At 46.6% G+C, this 20036-nt stretch overlaps 1 protein-coding gene across 2 annotated transcripts in view; it reads left to right on the top strand.

Moving 5' to 3' along the window:
* LOC124233771 (SPARC-related modular calcium-binding protein 1) overlaps positions 1–20036 on the top strand; it is a 141708-nt gene that overhangs the window by 84784 nt on the left and 36888 nt on the right. The window contains exons 4-6 of one of the 2 annotated variants that reach the window (XM_046650962.1): positions 2550–2649; positions 4770–4817; positions 19039–19095. In XM_046650962.1, coding sequence (XP_046506918.1) covers positions 2550–2649; positions 4770–4817; positions 19039–19095 — 205 coding nt within the window. Of the gene's footprint in view, positions 1–2549; positions 2650–4769; positions 4818–19005; positions 19096–20036 lie in introns of both variants that reach the window. The other variant, XM_046650961.1, reaches the window with a different exon arrangement.

Genomic DNA, 20036 nt, shown 5'->3' with positions numbered 1-20036 from the left:
GGGGTATGGTCCTCTTGGAGAGGGAGGCTGGCCTTGGCCATGGGAGCCAAGGGGCCTGGGAGTGAGTCAGCGTGGCCACCCAGCCCAGGGACAGGTTTCCCCAGAGGTAATTATTCGCCAAGGAGGAGAAAGCAGCCAGCCAGGCCCCATTAAAATGCTGCCACTGGTGAGGAGTGATCTCTAGGAATTATCCCTCGCAGGGCTGACAGAATCTGCAGGGGTGAATGTGGACTTTCCAGCAGCACTTCCCACCCAAGCCTCCGGGGCTCCTGGGGGGGCTCCACCCACGAGGAGGCCGGCTTGCCAGGTGTTTCTGACACAGCTTCGAGTAATCATTGCCATCATTGCCACAGCCACCCTGGATGAGCCGTCATCCCGTGCCGGGCACTGGACTCACACTGTCTGTTTTCCTCGCCAGAGCCTTCCAGCTTTGGCGTTGTTATCCCCGTTTTGTACATGGGGCTCATGCCTAGTTTATAACTGGCTAGACCAGGGTGCACACTCAGGTCTGCCTGGCTTTCTTTCCCTTCCACCATTAGGCCTCCTCAGAAGGCAGCATTGACCCAACCCAAGGTATTGATCTTGGGGGAGGATCTGGGGCGGCAACCATGGCCAAGGGGTTTATGGATTGTCTCTGTGAGATGAAGTGAGAGTGGGATATGGTACTGGAGTAGAGGCACTGAATATAGTTTCCTTGCGTGGGCAGTAGAGGTAAATTCCTCATTTTTATACACAGTTGTCCTACTGGTAGGAGCAAGATGCCCTCCATCTTGTCCTGATCCCTGTGGGTAAGTCCCTATGAAATAGCTAGTCTTGAGGAAAACTGCTGTGTTTGGTATCCACACAAGAGCAGAAGCCTTTCTGTAGCTTTTCAGCCTTACTGATATCTTCTGGATTTCACCCGGGCTTCAGATCTCTCTTTTACCTCCGTACCCCTTGTATACCTCAGCACTCAATTTGTATGCTATTGCTGTCTATCCTCCATCCCAAATGTCCTCGATCCCAAGAGGCACATTTTTTCACACTTTAATATATGTGCAGTTGGCACATATCTTGTAATTGTGGTCTACATTTAATGTGGTGGGGCTGTTTAATGTTACATTTTTAGAATTGAGAGAGGCTAAGAACTGAGGAAATATGATAATTCATGCATTTATGCGACTCATCAAACACCTACAATAAGTGTCAGGCATCATGCTAGATGCTTGGAATACAGAATTAACAAGTATGCAGTCCCTTGTCTTAAGGCGGTCACAGCCTAGAGGGGGAAATAGACTAGACAGATCAACAGTTGTAGCTCGTTGTGATAAGGGCTCTGAATTTGGGGAACCAGGGTGTGTAGAGGGTCAGAGGAAAGAGGGAGAGGAGGAGGGGAGCGTAGGACCGCTTTGCGGAGAAGGTGTGTCATAAAGGGGGTGGGAATACAAAGGGATTAGGAGAGGCTTGAGGATAGGTTGAAGCATGGTATTCTGGACAGACTGGATAGTTGGAGCAAACAAAGGTTCAGAATCATGAGATCCTAGGATGTGTTTGTGAGCTTCAATAGGTTCATTGTGGCTGGGATGGAGGGCGTGTGTGGAGACACGGGTGTGAAATGAGGCTGGGGGGATAGGCGGGGCAGATCATGGACGACTTTGAGCGCCATGCACATTTGCTCATTTGGCCCTTCATGATCATGAGCTTAATCTCCATCCTGAGTCTGGCAAATTGTCAAGGGGTTTTAAGCAGAGGAGTCATGCCTCAATTTGTGTTTAGGAACTCCATGTAGCAAATGGATGGGAAGAGATGGTGGAATGGGGTGGATAAAGTGACAGCTATTGGAAGAGAAAGAAGAGTCACCCCAAATGAAGCAAAAAGCCTCATTTTCATTTGCTGTTCCCAGACAGGGTGGACCTGATCTTGGAGGCTTGAGGAAAGTCATGCAGTGGTGCAGCGGGGCTTTTAGAACTGTAACCTGCAGGCATAAGTGTCTTTGCCCATACCTTAACCCCATCACATGTGTCCTTGTCTCAGGAGAGCCACCTGATCAATAGGCAGGCTGACCATATGAATGGATGCTGGGAAAAGCTAGAAAAAGAAGAAAAGCTTACCACTTGTCTCTGCTTGTTAAAGAAGTGTCATATCAATCTACAGTAGTGACATTCCAGCTTGTCCTTGCCAAATTAATTCACCAATCAGAATTTCTTACAGTTGGATGGGAGTGTATGCCAACGCTTGGGGAAAAATTGTGAGGGTTTTGGTGAGAACCATCACAGGGCAAATACAACAGATGTATCTGAGTGTGAGATAAGATAATCAGCCTTAAAAGTCATAAGAAAGAAGTAGATGAATTGCTGTGGTTGTGCATGGGAGTCACACAGAAAACATATAATCAGTGCTGTTGACTGACTGGCCCACCTGCAAGAGACCCTCTGGGGACAGAGGCTGGGATGAGAGGTGGAAGGAGCTCCTCCACCATACTGGGGATGCTTTGAAAGGGGTGGGACATGACTGTTGATACTGTGACCCTAGACTTATGGTTCTCTTCCCCTTCCCACTTCCCTGAACAGGTGCAGTGTCACACTTACACGGGGTACTGCTGGTGTGTCACCCCAGATGGGAAGCCCATCAGTGGCTCTTCCGTGCAGAATAAAACTCCTGTATGTTCAGGTACCGTAGGGAGGGGTGGGAAGAAAGAAGAGGGCTGGAGAGGGAGCCCTTGCTTGGTCTCCTGCATCTTGTGGGGGAACCTTTGAAAGACTGATGGCGGTTATGAGTCTTTTTCCAGGTCAGGGAGCCTTCCACTCAAACACGCTCACTCTGTAGTCAGCTGTCAGGGTCAGAACATGCTTGTGTATATATTTATTTCTTTGAATTTAGGTTTCTCGTTCAATGCTCTTTTCCAAAGCATCAGCTGTAACCCCTAGCATGGTGTGTAAGTTTTTAGCTGTGTGCTCTGGTTGCTAGTGGCCCTGGGAGCACTTAGTTGGGATGGATTTCAAGACGGCGTGGGAGTTCAACATCAAAGGCTGTGATGATCAATTAGTGATGTCTGTCGTGGGCACAAGAGAGGAGAGTGGTGTCCTATGTGCAACATATTTGCCACCCTTGAACAACGTGATGTAGAGTAACGGAAAACTTTCGTAACGGTGGACCTCAGATCTGGCTGTCCTCAGCAGTGCCTGGGGAATTAACGAGAACCCACGTGTCAAGACTCCTCCCTGTGCATTCTGATCCAGTAGGTGTGGAGTGACACCTGGAGTCCACATGTTTATGAAGCTTCTCAGGTGGTTCTGATGGTTAAACAAGTTAGGGAACCACTGCTTCAAAGTGACCCACGGGGCTAGTCCATGGCAAAAATGAAGTCCTTTCCACTTTTAACTTTCTAATTATAGAGAAATTTTGCTCTCAGATCAACTTCTTGGGATTGTGGATTCTGGATTTACCCTAGCCCCACACTCTCCTCTTCCATTCAGATGGTAAGGGATGTGGGAGTCACCCCCTTAATTCACAGTGCAGCTCAGCCCTCGTTCAAAATGGCCTATCCCAGCTACCAGCTGCATCATATTTCTCCATGTCTGTGTGTGTGAGGTTTTATTTATTTACTCATTTTTAATTTTGAAGTGCAATCAAAGAATAAAACATTATTCTAAAGCCTATGGGAAATTCCAAAGGCTAGCAGTCCTACTATCCTAACATTTTTACTTTTTTTACAAAACCGATTCCTTTTTTCTACCTGTCCTGCTATTTAAAGGGAAAAGTAAGTGGAAAGGGCCGTAAGTATCTACATTAGGAAACCAAGATATGCAGGCCAAAAAGGAAAGTTTACTTTATTTGTGGTTTAGATGGAAACTGGAAACCTTAATTGGGGTTGGTGTGGGGAGGGACGGGAATGAGCTCTCTTTGCAAATGACCTGGAAAGTTTCATTTAAAGCAAACAAATGCGCTAGAAACAAGTCATGCTGAGTGATAGAACTGAATTATCACAAAACTAGTGTATGAAGAAGGGGTATGATATAGATTGAGAAAATACGGATTCTTTCTTTCGTTGGTGGGACCTCCATGGATGCCCTTCAGGGTGAGCTGGCTATGCCCTGCCTGTGTGGGGTTGGGCTTCATGGAAAAGATAGGTACTGTAGGGTCAGGATCATAGGGTGGGTGTGCATGGTATCTTAGCAGATGCAGGGCAAAGCGTTTGGCCCAACACACATGCCACCCCCTCCTTGAGGAACAGGCTGCGTCTAGAAAATTGTTTCCATGCCTCAGACTATTTTGGCCCATTGCGTACAATTGGGCCAACAATTTTCTACTTAATGCAGATGGAAAATCGCCGATTTCCTGCCCTCACCAGCAAGGGATGTCAATCATTGCATTTGCAGTAAGACAGGGTTTCTTTCTGGTTGGCCCTACTGAGTGGATATGGCTGAGAGCATGGAGTTGGTGGGAAGTGGGGGAGATGGGGAGTGGAGGTGAGGGGTAGTTTTGGAATGTTCAACAAGGGAGTTATATAGATGTGGAATTTTGTAGAAATCTGGTCAAGACTATTGCCTGGAACCTGGAAATCATGGTTCTTCTCAACAATGCTGTGATATCAGTGACATTGATGTTAAACAAATCCCGCTCGACATGTATGTATGTACTAACTTTGTATATAATGTCCCTAGATGTGTATACAATATATATATACACAGAACCATATGCTCATAATATCAGGCTTTGCCAACTCTTTGAAAGAAACCAAGTGTGATGCATTCTGAACGTCTCTGTTTTTGTTTCCTCTTCCACCCAAGGTTCAGTCACCGACAAGCCCTTGAGCCAGGGTAACTCAGGAAGGAAAGGTGAGTAGAGTTTTGTGCTTTATCTAAATGTTTGCTTCTAAAGCCAGTCCACGTAGGAGTTCTTAGACAAGATGGAAGGAGTCTGGGGTGAGAGTTAAAGTGCCCTGCAGAAAATCTCCATTTACATTCTGTGTTTCCTCCCCAGAGCACCTGGGGTAAGTAAGGCTCAGACAGTGGTGGGGACCAAGCTCCCAGAATTTCTGAGGGAGGTGAGTGAGCGCAGTGCACAGAGCAGACAGGGACTCTGAGAATCTTGGTCCTTGGGGGTTCAGTCAATTGGCTACCAGTGTAGCCAGCATTAAACCAAAAAGGATGATGACAGTAGGCGTTCCCAAGTCTGCCCATTTGAAACCCATTTGAACACTTTTTTCCTCCCTGATTCTCCTTAATAATTGTTCTAGCACATCTAGATTGTCTTCACGAAGCCTAGGATGGCTTCATGGGCTTGCGACCTGTGCAGTTGTTGTCCTGAAATTCTTAATAATTTTCGCCTTTGAACTTGTATTTTGTAAGTAAAGTCTGATGGGACAAGGAAGCATGTGCATGAGCAGAAGAAACACATGCAACATAGGTATCCACTGCCCAAGCTTTTTGCCCCATTTTCATGTGTCTTTTGTGATGCGTGCTATGGGGCTTCCATAGTATGCTAAAAATTTTAATTTTTCTTTACCTAGAACAACATTAAATAGAAAATTTAAAAACACCATGACAAGTCAAGAGAGAGACCATGGAAGAGAAGATAAAACTATATTTTAGTGTCCCTAATGGCACTTTTTCCCTGTTCTTTTGAACAAACGGCCTTGCATTTTCATTTTTCCCTGGGCCCTACAAGTTATGTAGCTAGCCGCAATTAAAGCATTTGTCTGAGTGCTGTTTTGTGGAGCAGCCAACAGGAGGAACAGGTCCCTGGATATGCTGACCATAATTTCCAGGCTGAAAGACAGTTTGAGGCCTAAGATTCCCTGCTCCTTACCTCCAGGACAGCATACACACACAGAGCTGGTAGTTGTGTGGAAAACAAGTACCAATGTCATCGCACGTGTAAGCACTCCAGGACACCCATTTTGGGCTCTCAGGTCAAACCCAGATGGGAGACCTTGGCTGAATTTGAGGCTTCCCACCTGGATCCGGGTCTTGGGAACTTTGTGCTCATAAGAGTCTACGGGGAGAGTTGGGCCTGCGGGGGATCTGTGTGAGGTGCACAGGCTTGTCCTACCCACGCAGTCTCAGGGAGACCAAGGCACGGCCCTGGACATGGCCCCAGGTGCTTATTCCATGAGGACAGGAAGAGGAGGCAAAGTCACCCTGCCTGAATGCAGGAGGTGGGAGTCCGGAGAACCTGCTGCCCCTAAATGCATGTGCTCCAAGAAGATGTGGAAGTGGAGCATGGTGACACCAACACCTGCTAGGAAACATGGACCAATGGACCTGGTGAGCTGCTCCCCTTCCTGTGGGCAGGAATGAGTAAGTGGATGAAAAGAAAGGAGCGAGTGCCTTTCTAGGTCCTTCCCAGAACAGAGGGAGACAGCCTTGAGTGCTGGTGGTTCCCTTCTGGATGGGAAAGTGGGAGAGGGGCATGAACGTTTCTTTTTGCAAAAACCTGAAATCATCAACACTGTGAATGGCGTGAGTGTGTCTACAGTTTGTTGTGGTTGGAAAAGGGAGCTGCCTGCAGGTTTGCTTGTCGTAACTTCAGGACCATCACCTTTATTCTTGGGCATGAGGTCTTGGTGGTAGAAAAAAAAAATTGCAGTCATGCAAAACTGACCCCCCAGATTCTCTCTACCAAGGGGAACTGAGTGCATGATGCTGAATAAACCATCTGCACCGAGAGAGGCCAACAATAGGATTTGGTTCTTAAACTACACAGAGAAGTACTTTCTGGGTTGATGAGGCCTTGTACTTGATACAGAACAATAAGAGACAGCCCTGTGGTCATCTCTGGCTCTCACGGATCCAGCTGGAAGAGGGCAGGGGACCCTTATTCCTCCAGGGGTGGTGCAGGGAACAGGGGAGTAGAGGGTGAAGCCTCATCTCAGAGATAAGCTGTTCAGTTCCCAGCTTTTCTCCTCTACCTTGGGTGGGTTCCCGCTTCCCAGGTGGTTCTGCGGAGGCTCCCTCTTTGGTGCAAACACCTGGGGGGGATGCTCAGGCTCACTCACTCCTGGAAACTTGGCTTCTGCCCAGTGGGTTCTCTTTTCTTCTACTATGGAGGGTCAACATAGGTGCCGATCTCTTTGTCTGCTGTGGGCAGTGCAGCGAAAAGTAGGTTCGGTTCACCACCTGTAGGAAGGGCCTGGAGCCACACCTGTCCAGGAAGCTGGGGTTTGAATGGGGACAGGGTGCGAGAGGGCATTTGTAATATCCTGTGTCAGCCCGCCAAGGTCCCTCTTTCAGCTGCCACTTAAGAATGGAATGTGCTCCGGAGGGCAGCAGGTGGGGAGGCACAAAGGCCCCTTGTCTGAGCCCGTGCCCACATGTGGGATCTCCTAGAAGGCGTCTCCCTAGAGCTGGAGCTCGCAGCCCAGGACCTGCCCCTGAGAGATGCTAGGACTGGACCCTTGTGCAGGGTGAGGGGTACGGCCAGAGGGGGGGGGGGGGGGGGGTCTGGTGTGTGAGTGGTGGGGGCGGCAGCGGAGGAGCCCACCCAGCCTTTTCTTTCCCCACTCTCTTGCCTTTTTGAACATGCTCCACTGACAGGACTTGGAGGGGTCGGTTCTCTCTGCCTGGAGGGAATGAAAAGGCATATTGTGCTGGACAGGGAGTCTGGTTGCCAGCCAGGAATTAGTCCTCTGAAGGAGAGGAGAAAGGCCAAGCGAGAGGAGGCTGGGGGAGGAGGCCCAGAGAGATAGCAGGAGGAAGGGAGGAGGGAGAGAGGCCAGGTGGTAGTGGGTCACAGCCGTCTGGCCCAGGACTGGAGGCCTGGAGGCCTGGGTTGCTGCGGCTCCTGGGTCCACAGGTGTGGGCCCCGAGGGGAGATGTGGGGGAAGGGAGGGAGGGAGGTGCTGTTATCTTACCCAGATGCATGTGCTTCGGGAGGGGAGGAGGGTCAGAACTTCAGACTATTTACTTAATCCCTTGGAATGTCCTTTCCTCTCTCTGTTCTTTGGGCCTCTTCTGTTTCACGGACTCCTTTACGGGCACATGTGTGGTAATTAACACGTGCAGTGTAGGTCCCAGACCATGTGTTTGAGTTTCAAATATCCATTGATCTGCAGGGCTCCCATCCCGGCTGCCCCTCCCCTTCTTCTCCTTTGGGCCTCGCCCTTGAAGGGAGATGGAAGGGGTGTGTGTATGTGTTTGGGGGTGGGGGGGGGGGCACACGTGCATCCACATGTGTTTTATTGATGTGACAGAGCAGCCCCTTAAGCTCTGACAATCTGCTGCTAAAACAGGCGGCTGCAGGAGTTGAGATAGAGATGAATTTTTGGTTTCAATGGAAGTAGTCTGAAGGAAAGTGGGTGGGAAGCAGAATGTGTTTAGAGACCATGAATTTACCCTGAGCACCTTTTCCTGGCCCACCAAGCCCTGTGGATTTTCCTAAGGTGCCTCTTCTCGGTGGTGTCTTGATGCTAATGAATGTGGAAATTTGGGGAGGCTCCAGGATAACGGAGCACAATGTCAGGGACTGACCCTGGGCTCCGTTAATTGCGAGGTGCGGGAGGGAAGTTCTCCATTCGGGTGGGGTGGGTGGGGGTGCAGAATGGTTACATGAGAAAACAGGAGAGCACTTGTAAAATGATTTCTGGCATTTCTCTGGGAGCTTTTTTCTTCTGAGTGCCAAGGACCTTAGAGATCCCGGGGCGATGCTTTGATAAATGACAAGTGAAAGTTTAGGGTCGTCAGGAGTTTTCTGCCGTTTGCTTTTTTCCTACTTGTAAGAGGTCTAGGAGTTAGCTCTTTAAGGAAAGTGAGAGAAAAATAAAAACTTTAGCAGGCTCTGCCTACTATTTATTGCATGGGCTTCTGTAATTGTCAAACCAGTCTTGGAGAGGGGCAGAACTTCCAAAACCGAACCTACCTTTCATTTGCAGAGACTTTTTTTAATCCCCCACTGGCTGCTCCATAGTATGTGCTCCAAGTAAAGACTGAGCCACAGTTATTTCTCCAAGGTCCCTCTCTGTGTCTCTATTTTTAGAATCTCTCGTGGAGCCTGGTCTATAGGTTGGTGCCAACTTGGAGACCTTCTCGCTCAAGTGATGGATTAAACAGCACCCTCATTCAGGGCCGAGGGATGTGCTTAGGGCAGGGTGATGGATGCCAGGCATCAGAGATGAAGGGCACTGTGTGGCTTCCAGCCTCAGCCCTCTTGGGGGGTAGCACACCTGAAGGAGGTTTGCTTCATTACCCCAAGCCTGAATGAAGTATGCAAGGCTAGCTATCTCAGATCATTCTACATGTGGAGGGTCACTTCTGCTCACATGACTTTAACGTCTTCCCAGCTACCTCTTTTTTCTCTTCCTCTAGCACCGAGGGGGAGATGGGATCAGTAGTTGATCTGTCAGCATTACCATCAGATGGCAAAAGTCTGATTACTTACTAGCCTGGGCTGGATTTCAGTGGAGATGGGCAGCTGATCACCTCTATGGGTTGGTCTCTGCTCACACTGGCTTTCCCCATGGAGAAGCATTCATGCTGGTACTGTGCCTGCTAAAACAGAACTGTGCCTAAGCAGCTCCAAGCGCATGAGAGGCAGCTCTTTTGCTCTCTGTGTGCATGTTGCTGCTGCTTTCTGGTGCTCCGAGCCACCGTGACCAAGCCTGGCATCTCAACAGGCCAGCTTTGCAGAGATCAGTTGCAGAAGGAGTGTGCATAAGTGTGCTCAACTGCTCATGCATGTGCCATGTCTTCCTCCGTCCCACAGTTAACAGGTCCCCCAGCTGGGCTCCATCTACTCAACCTCCTGCCCTCCATCTTGGATTCTAACCTAGGGTCTCTGAGAGAACGTTTATGCATAGAGGATACTAAGCTAAGAGTTTGAATCCCTGCCATATCCCCATTTCCAAGACCAGAGAGGAAATGGGGTTTAGAGATCTGGAAAAGCCTCCTTGTCATAGATTCTTATGACTCCCTGGTGTTATTAGTAACCACTGGTGTTTTGTATTTGGTACTGTTACTCTTTTGTTCAACAAATATTTGTTGAGAACTTACTAAGTGCCAGGCTCATTATAGTCATTGGGGATCCGGCAGTGAGTAGACACTGAGAGCCCTGGCCTCGCCTCATGGAGTTCACATTCTAATGGTTCTCTCATTATGGAGCTGATCTTCAGGTGGAGGTAAAGCCTCCCAGGGGCGCACAGGCTTCTAGATGCTGGAAAGTTGTCACCTCTGCAGGGGAGGGAAGGCAGGTGGCTCCTCCAAATGGCCCCAGCTGGTAGTTCCCATGGCCAGAGCCTCTAAGGAGAGACCTTTGGAGGAGGCTGCCTGGGATGAGCATGGTCCACTGGCAAGTTGGTACCCCCTCTGCCTGGTTCCTTTGTGGGGCCCCTGAAGTCCAGGTGAGACAGCTCAGAGCTTGTGAGGCCACTGTGAATGTGTGCATTTGCTCACTGCTCCTTGATGGAGTGAGTTCAGTCCCAGGTGTGGCACAGCAACCTCGCAGGAGGCGGGGATTTCGGCCTGTGGGTGGAAAGGCCTCAGGGCCACGTCTGAAGCCCCTTTCTTCAGCTCTGAGCGCTGTATAGCTCCTGTGTGAAGGCTGAGAAATTGTCGCTCTCAGGTCCTGTTGTCCTGAGTCTGTGCCTGCTGAAAGAAATCTGTGAGATTCAAGGGCTGCTGATTCTAACATTTAGGTGGAAAGGCAATGGAGCGAGAACAGCTAAAATAATTTTTATAAATAAAAATAAAGTGAGAGGTATCCCTCTATCTGATTTTTTAGACAAAGAGATCTTTAATGTTTTACTTCCTTCCTGGCCCTGTGTGAACTTTCAATCCACGCTTCCCTTTGTTCTTCTGAACAAATGCTATTACTCTCCCTTTTTAAAAAATGTTTATTTCATTTTCCTTTTTTTTTAATGATTTTTTTTTTAGGGCAGTTTTAGGTTCAGAACAAAATTAGGAGGAAGGTACAGAGATTTCCCATATACCTCCTGCCCTCGCACATGCACAGCCTCCCCCATTATCAACATCTCACCAGAGTGGTACATTCGTTTCAGTGAATGAATCTACACTGACACATCATCATCACCCTAAGTCTATAGTTTACATTTGGGTTCACTCTTGGTGTTGTACATTGTATGGGATGGACAAATGTACAATGACATGTATCCACCATTATGGTATCATACAGAGTATTGTCACTGCCCTAAAACTCCTCTGTGTTCCACCTGTTCATCCTGTCCCTCCCACCCCGACCCCTGGCAACCACTGATCTTTTTACTGTCTCCATAATTTTGCCTTTTCCAGAAATGTCACAGAGTTGAAATCATAATACTCTGTTTGAATTTAAGACTTATAATGATACGGTAATCAAGACAGTGTGGCATTGGCCAAAGGATAGACACGTATGTCAGTGGAACAGAATAGAGAACCTAGAAATAGGCCTACACAGTAGTTTTTATTTTTGACCAAGGTGCAAAAGGAATTCAGTGGAGGAAGGACAGTCCTTTCAACAAATGGTGCTGTGGCAAGTGGGCATCCATAGGCAAAAACAAAAAACCCCAAACCCTCAACCTAAACATCACACCTTAGAGTTAATTAATTCAAAATGGATCTTGGACTTAAATGTAAAATGTAAAATGTAAAGCTATTAAAACTTTTAGAAGAAAACCTAAGAGAAAATCTTCAGAACCTATAGCTAGGTGAACCTAGAGCTTTGGTGTCTAGAACACCAAACACATCCAAAAAAATAAAAAAATTGTTAAATTGGACTTAATCAAAATTAAAAACTTGCTCTGTGAAAGATCCTGTTAAGAGAATGAAAAAACTATAGACTGGGATAAAATACTTACAAACACGTATCGGACATAGGACTTATATCTAGAAAGTACAGAGAACTCTCAACAGCTCAACAGCTGAAAAACAATTCAATTTAAAGATGGACAAAATGCACAGATAGACATTTCACCAAAGCGCATATGCAGAGGGCAAATAAACATGCAAAAAGATGTTCAGCCTCAGTGGCCATAAAGAAATACAAATTAAGAAAGTGATAAAATGTCACTATACACGTGTTAGAAGAGCTAAAATAAAAATTAGTGACCATACCGAATGCTGGTGAGGCTGCAAAGAAACTGGACCTTTCATACATTGTTAGTAAGAACGTAAAACGATACAGCCACTCTGGAAAATATTTGGGAAGTTTCTTAAAAAACTAAACCACTAAACATACACTTCCCAGCCATTGCACTCCCAAGCATTTATTCCAGAGAAATGAAAACTTATGTCCACACAAAACTTGTACATGGATGATCACAGCAGCTTTACCCGTCATAGCCACAGATGGAAGCAACGCAAATGTCCTTCAGTGAGTGAAACAAACTGTGGTGTATCCATCCGATGGAATACTACTCAGCAATAGAAAGGAACAAACTGGGGCCCGCCCCGTGGCTGAGTGATTAAGTTCGCACGCTCTGCTTCGGCGGCCCAGGGTTTTGCAAATTTGGATCATGGGTGTGGACATGGCACCACTCATCAGGCCACACTGAGGCAGCGTTCCACATAGCACAACCAGAGGCACTCACAACTAGAATACACAACTGTGTACCAGGGGGATTTGGGGAGAAGAAAAGAAAAGAAAAAAGGATTGGCTCAGGTGCCAATCTTTAAAAAGAAGGAACAAACAGTTAATATGTGCAACAGCAGCTTGGGTAGATCTCAAGGGCATTATGCAAAGTGGAAAAAGCCAACCTCAAAAGGTTATATACTGCATGATTCCATTTATATAGCATTCTGGAAATGACAAAATCATAGAGATGGAGAAAGGATCAGTGTTTACCCAGTGGAGGAGGGCAAGTGTGGTTATAAAGGGGTGGCACGAGGGAGATCTTTGTGGTGATGGAATAATTCTGTATTTTGATTGTGGTGGTGGTTACATGAATCTGCACATGGATAAAATTGCATAGAACCACACACCACACTGACATACATACACACACACACAAATGAGTACATGTAAAACTGGTGGAACGTGAATAAGGTACGTGGATTATACCAGCATCAATTTCCTGATTTTGATAGTGTATGATAGTGATGTTACCTATATAATTATAGGTTCCCTATATAATTGTGTTAACTGTAAGGATGTTACTATTGGGGGAAACTGTGTGAAGGGTACATGGGACCTCTCTGTATTATTTTTGCAACTTTTTGTGAATCTTTAATCATTTCGAAATAAAGAGTTAAAGAAATGAACAGTCTTCTGTGTGAACCCAGCCCTGAATTGACTCTGCTGCTGGTGCCTCTTCCTCCTCCTCCCTCTCCTCCTCCTCCCCTTCCTCCTCTTCCATATTCCCCTTCCCCTCTCCACCTCCTCCCTCTACCCAACCTCCTCCTCCTCTCCAGCCTCCTCCTCCCTTTGCCTCCTCCCCTCCTCCCTCTCCTCGTCTTCTTCTTCCATCTCTGGTCTACCTTTTTTACCAGCCTCATACTTTTGCTGTTATTCAGAGGAATGTGGAGCTTGAGGATGTGGGGAACTACTTGCAAAAGACAGCTTTAAGCTTGTTTTCACCTTTTTTGGGAGGGAGTGTACAGGTGGGTAGATGGAATGTAAAAGATTGGTCTCTTGCCCTGGAAAGGACCTAAAGAGCCCAGATAACTTCTCTTCTCAAAAGTCAGAATTGGGACAGCTCACAGTACGTTTCTGAGCCTCATTGGTCATGGAACATGCAGCTCAGGAAATGCTGAGGTTGACTAACATTCCATACTCCTCCTAGTATGTTTTGGGCCGGGTTCTTAAGGGACTTTTGCAAACAGTCTCCCTATGATGCCCAGAATAAGTTATCTTGACTTCCACCCTGGGTCCCTGAGTCACGTGCTGAGGGGGATGGTGGCTTTGGGATAAATGTGGTCCCTTCAAAAGCAAGAAGCTTCCAGCCCTTCTCCTAGGCTGAAGTTTATCCCCAAGTCTTTGTAAAAGATGGCCAATGGCAGCCTAAAGGAATGCAAGAGGGAGGGTGACCAGTGATAGACATGGTGTGGGCAGAGCCCAAGAATCAAAGAGGACTTGGGATCATTGAGAGACCTTCCAAATCTCAGGATGGGGGTGGTGGTTTCTTTTTTCCTCATTCTCCAAGGCTTCTCAGTCTCAGAGACCCCAAGAGAGGCCATTAATACAGATTCCTCCTCTGGCTCCTTTGACACATTTGCTTTTGAAGGACCTGGAAGAGAAAGCTCTTTGTATGTGGTCAGAATAAACTCATTGTACACCCAAACAATTAACTCCTCAATGGACTTGCCAGCCTCTTGAAAGGCCCGGCCCGGCTTCCCTGGACCTCTTGGGCTCTATTGAGTCCTTAAGCACTCCAATGTTTTTGGGGTTTTGTTTTGTTTTGTTTGTTATTCTGAAAAGTCTTTCCCTGAGAATAGTCAGAGCGGATCAACATTGTCCTTAGCCCGGCATTTATCTCCACTCGCCAGCGAATGTCAATCAGGAATCAAAAAGCCAAACAGAGGAGGCTTTGAACGGTGTCATAGGGGGTCGAAGCGACTTCCAGCTGTCTGTGCGTGGGCCAGGCCTTCTCGGAGGGCAAGGAATTGTGCTGTCACACAAACCCACTGTCTGTATAGGCTCACAGGGCCCGTGCGGGGGCTGCACCTGCAAGAACGAGGCATGGTTGGGGGTTGGGGAATCTTGGAAGGCCAGACTCCATGCCTCTGGGGCTGGGCAGTTTCCAAAGCTGCTCATTGCCTCTGGGGCCTTGAGCAAATCACTCTCTTCCATGGAGACTCAATCACTTTTTATCTGCCTGGTGACTTCCTCTGCCCTGGCCTGTGGTGAGAATAGATGAGGAAAGCCACTTGCCAGAAACTGTGAGTGTTGCAAAATGTGGTATTACTGTGGTTATTGTTGATCTTGACATCATCCTTGAGAAATTCTCTCAGGTTTGCCATATTTATTTTTTTAATCTTTCCAAATTTACTTTTTTCTCCCTGTAAGAAGGATGATAATCTTTGAAATGGCTTTTTCTAGTGTTCTATCATCTTCTCCTTGGTCTAGAAGAGTTTTACTATTTGAGGTCCAAAAGAATCACCAAGAATAAACATCAGGTATGAAATCATCATGTGCATATATGTTAACTGAAATTCAGATATATTTTTCTTTAAAATATATGGAAGTCTTCTATCCAAATTAAGGATTACTCAAATAATCTAACTGCTTGCTGCCTGATGATTCATCTATGACCGCTTTGGCATTACATCCTCTTTTGTTTTAACAGCTTTATTGAGGTATAGTTACATGCCATAAAATCTACCCATTGTAAATGTACAATTCAATGAATTTAGTACATTTCTTGAGTTGCGCAACCGTTACCGGAGAACATTTCCGTCCCCCCCCCAAAAGAAACCTTGTACCAATTTACACTCATACCCCACTGCTTCCTCCAGCCCAGCAACCACGGATCTGCTCTCTGTCTCTATAAATTTACTTTTACTGGCATTTCATATAAATGGAGTGATGCAATGCGTAGTATTTGCACATGGCTTCTTTCATTTAATATAATGTTTTTGAGGTTCATCTGTATTGTCATAGGTTTTAGTAATTCATTCCTTTTAATTGCTGAATAATATTCCATTATATGGATATATGACAATTTATCCATTCACCAGTTGACAAACATTTGGGTTGTTTCTAGTTTGAGGCTATTATGAATATTTGTGTGCATGTCTTCGGGTAGACACGTTTTTATTTTTCTTGGATAGATCCCCGGGCATGGAATTTCTGGATTGAATGGTGTTTGTGTTTAACTTTTTAAAGAAATTGCCAAACTCTTTTCCAAAGTGACTACCCAGTTTTACATTCCTACCAGCAATGAACAAGGGTTTCTGTTTTCCCACATCCTTGCCAATACTTGGTATTTTCTTTTTTTAAAATTTTAGCCATTCTAGTATGTATGTATGGTATCTCTTTGTGGTTCCAATTTGAATTTCCTAACAAATAATGATGTTGAGCCTTCATGTGCTTATTAGCCACCCATGCCTCTTCTTTGGTAAAATGTCTATTAAAATATTTTGCCCATTTTAGAATCAGGTTGTTTTCTTACTGAGTTGTAAAGTTTGCTTCATTTTTTAATTTAAAACTTTGACAAGAGTTTAATTTTTCAAATCCAGTTTTCAAAGTAAGCAGTTATGTAAGATGCTGTACCACTCCTGGTATTATATCTCCTTTAAGAGGCTTTTCAAGTCTTTTACACCTACACAGCGTCCTGAGGCTGGGGAGGCAGACAGCCTTCGTTTTTAGAAGAGGATATTACTACCAAGACAAGAAAACTGAGGGGTTCAGGTTACCCAGCTGATTGGATGTAAAGCCGGGATCTGGAGTGTGACCCCACTGGAGACTGGGAGGCCAAGGGCACATGTGGAAGCTTTTCTTTCCCCCAAGGGCCCCGTGTGGGGCCTGGTGCTGCCCCAAGGCTTGCCAGGAAGCGGAACTGATGTGGACTTTGGCCTCAAGCCTCGGACCTATGTTTGGTAGAAGGGTGCGCTTATTTGCTGCGTTGGAAGCCAGGTGCCCAGGTGCCCGGAGATGATGGTCAGAGGGTTCTGTTGGCTTTGGCTTGGCTTCCCGTCCTTTGGGCATGCCGGATTCCACAGGTGGCTCTCCTGGCAGCAGGGCACCTTGTCTTTTCTCACTTCATAAAGATTTACATCTGGGGCCTCCATTGTGGCAGTGCAGCTGTATCTCTTCACCCTCGGTGACCTTCCCCTGCAGGAAGATTCACTCCCTGCACGTGGCTTGATGCTATGTGGGCTTCTGGGCCTGCATCTGGGCAGTCGTGGAGGTCCTTGACCTGCAGAAGTGCAAAGCTTCCCAGGGAGACTGGAAACTCTCCTTGTTCTCCTTGAGCAACAGGCCTTCTTTGCTGATCGCTGGACCAGATGGGCCGTCGTAGACTCTCATCTGGATGATGGGAGAAGTAAGCAGCATGTTTTCTGTTATCCTGCTCCAGAGAGAGATGCAGCTCTTGGAATATGGGAGGATTTTAAGTCAATATTAAAATTTTGCATAAGCCATTTTGCACATGGCTTCTCACTGGTGTCCCTCTGGGAATGTTTGATTTCTCACTTTTTCTTTGTTACCATTAAGACTCCTAAAATGAAGCCACCCTGCGTGGAGGGGCTGAGCACACTGTGCTGGGCTATTTAGACTGTGAGCTCTGCATCTGGCAGGAGCAACCAAATGTGCATTGCAGCTGCCAGAAGACTTCATTCAGTGGTTCATTGAATTCAATGGAAAGAGGTGTTAATAGAGTCAGGGGAAGTGATGCTATTAAAAAAAATGATATTGTGTAGCTCCGTTCTGTGTTTATTCTCCCTCAGTGACTTCCAGATCAAACTTAGAGAGTTTGGCGTCAAAAGATGCCTATTCTGGACTCCAGTTTGAGGCAAATAAGATATCCAGTGTGGTTACTCTTCTCTTCCTGCTATGTCTCATTCCTTGGGGTGATTGTCAGATAGTTCAGGATTGCCTTGGCCCCGGTGGGAGCTGGGTCTTGGTGTCAGCACATGAGAATAATGGTTGGGTCGGGTGTTACACAACTGTCAAGTTGCTGTTCTCAGCCCCCAGCAAGGGGTAGGGTCTCCATAGCTCTTGCATCTTAAGATCCCAAGTGTGGGGTGTTGGCGTAAGAAAGGGATCAGGACTCTGTGTTCTTTCTCCCTCCCCTGATAAGATGCAGGGAAGTCGGCCAAAGGTTCTCAGAGCTCCAAATGGTGGAGGGTTGTTATTATTGATGATCTGACTGGCGTCGCAGAGACTACTGAGAACTCACATTCTTCATAAATAGTTAATGCTTGGAGAATATAGCGTTCGGTTCTACAAGACCTCTGGGGGTCTTGGGAAGAGAGGGATGGTGTAATCATCAAACTGTCTGAGACCACAGAGCTCTCTTTCCCTCCCCTCACTGAGGGAGGAAAACAGAAACATATCTAAACTATGCATTCTCAGTGGGGGCAAAGCTACCTGCTCCCAGCTTTCACCAATGAGGAAAAAATTAGTTCCTTGGGGGGGGGGGGGGCAAAAAAACCCTTGCTCTTTTTACATATAAAGCATAGATATACATACAGTACCGAAACAGATATACAGTGTATGTGTGTTATTAAAATTCCATTAGGAAGGTGACTGGGGGAAAAAATGTCTAAAAAAAGTTGAGAAATACTGCTCTAAACTAAGGTTTTATTTTGATGAAAATAACTGAGTTCTGAAAGATAGATGGTCCACACTCACTCCTGACCTGCAGAGGTTCTGTCTCTGCAGGGAGAGCTGCCAACCCTACTAGACGATAAAAGTTAGGACTTTGTTACTGGTAACTCCCTGCTCCCATCATCTGTTAGAAATTTCAAAGTCAATCCAGGGTGCAGTTTCCCACATTCCCTCCCATTTCGTTTGCCTCCACCTCTCACAGGGAATTGGGGTACTTGTTGTTCATAGTGAAAATTGTTCTAACTAGTCCCGATTCTCTTCAGCCCAGTGTGCTGAAGAGAGAATAGTCCTTCTTGCCGCCTCATCATTTTAGATGAGGATGGAGAAATAGCTGGTAGGTTGGGAGGGAATAGCACCACGGTCTCATCTGTTCCTTTAGTTCTTCAATGAGGTCCACTGGAAAGGTACTGGGCTGGTACCTTTCACAAGAGGGCAGGAAGGGGCTAGGGATGCCAGAATTTGGTGTCACAAGTCTGCCAACCTTATCCTAACAAGCCAGGCCAAAACTCAGTGCCACTGGGGAAGATGGCTCTCCCAACTTTCCTGTGGGGAGAGACAAGGGCTGACCGACCCATGCTGGTGCATCCAGATTTGTGAGACAGCATCCTCCAAAGTCCTGACAACGTAGCTCCCTTGCCTGGGATGGCGAGCACACACCTGGATTTGTCCTACTGTCGGTGTCTCTCTGTGGTTCTCTTTCCTTCTTGTTCCTTTCTTCTTTCTTTTCTTTCTCTTTAATCTCTTCATTGAGGCTTGGCCGGGCCATGTGCAAACCCCAACCATTCAACAGTGCTGGAGAGTAGATAGTATTTACCTCAATAATGGTAGTCTCTTTTCGATTCTTTTTAACCCTCAATTCAGATGATGGGTCTAAGCCGACACCCACGATGGAGACTCAGCCAGTGTTCGACGGAGATGGTAAGCTCTTGTGTCGCTTCCGACTTGAATTCCCCCATCGGTGTTCAGATTTCGGAAATGTCTTTCCTTCGGATGTTTGTTTAAGCTTTATTATTATATATTTTTCTTTTTTAATTTCAATTTTTCCCAGTTTAAGCTGGGTTGTTTTAACCTTTTAAAAAATGCAAACCCTCCCAGGAACTGGTACACTCTTCACTTCTGGAAAGGCCCTCTGTTCTTGACAGGCTTCCTGCCTGGCTGCTGGTGTCCAACAATAACAGGGCCTGGACGGATCCTTTGAGCTGCCAAGACCAAGGAGCCATGGCTGAGAAAGACAGTCAGGCTGGCAGTGTCCCTTTAGTAAATGAACCAGCACTTACCCTGTGCTCGTTCCTGCCATGGGCCCAGCTTCATGCTAGGCTTCTGGAGGACAAAGGAGAAATAGAAGAGATGAAGCCTTTGCTCTTGAGAAAGTGGCAGCTCTTGGAGACCTTTATGTGTTAAATTATGGTCTCAGTTTTTGTCGTGGTGGACATTTATGGAGGAAAGAGATCACAATGGTCTGGGAAAAGACTCTGTGAATAGAATGGACTTGGGCTGGATCTTGAAAGTTGGGGGAGGAGTCAGGGCATTGAAGGCAGGGGACTGGCATGAACCAAGGAGGGAGTATGGTGGAGTTGGGGTCTAGTGAGGAAAGTAGCAGGAAAGAGACTGGTAGTGGAGCTGGTTTGGCTAAGTTATAGGGACATTGAGAGTTGAGTTGAGACATTTGGGAGAGGAGAAATTCTAGGTCAAGAGAAATAGTAGTGGCTAGTGGCAAAATAGAGGCCAGATGTCCCTGGAGGTATGAGGAGTAGATAAGAGGAGTTTGGGGGTGTAGAAGGCTGGCCTTGGTTCGTGTTTGAGTTGCTCAGGGCATACATTCTTCAGTGTGCTTTGCTAAGTTCTTCAGGTTCCCATGA

Source organism: Equus quagga, unplaced genomic scaffold, assembly GCF_021613505.1.
Source record: "Equus quagga isolate Etosha38 unplaced genomic scaffold, UCLA_HA_Equagga_1.0 220_RagTag, whole genome shotgun sequence".
Classification (NCBI taxonomy): domain Eukaryota; kingdom Metazoa; phylum Chordata; class Mammalia; order Perissodactyla; family Equidae; genus Equus; species Equus quagga.
Note: the sequence above shows the minus strand (reverse complement) of the source record. Positions and strands in the feature narration are given on the sequence as shown.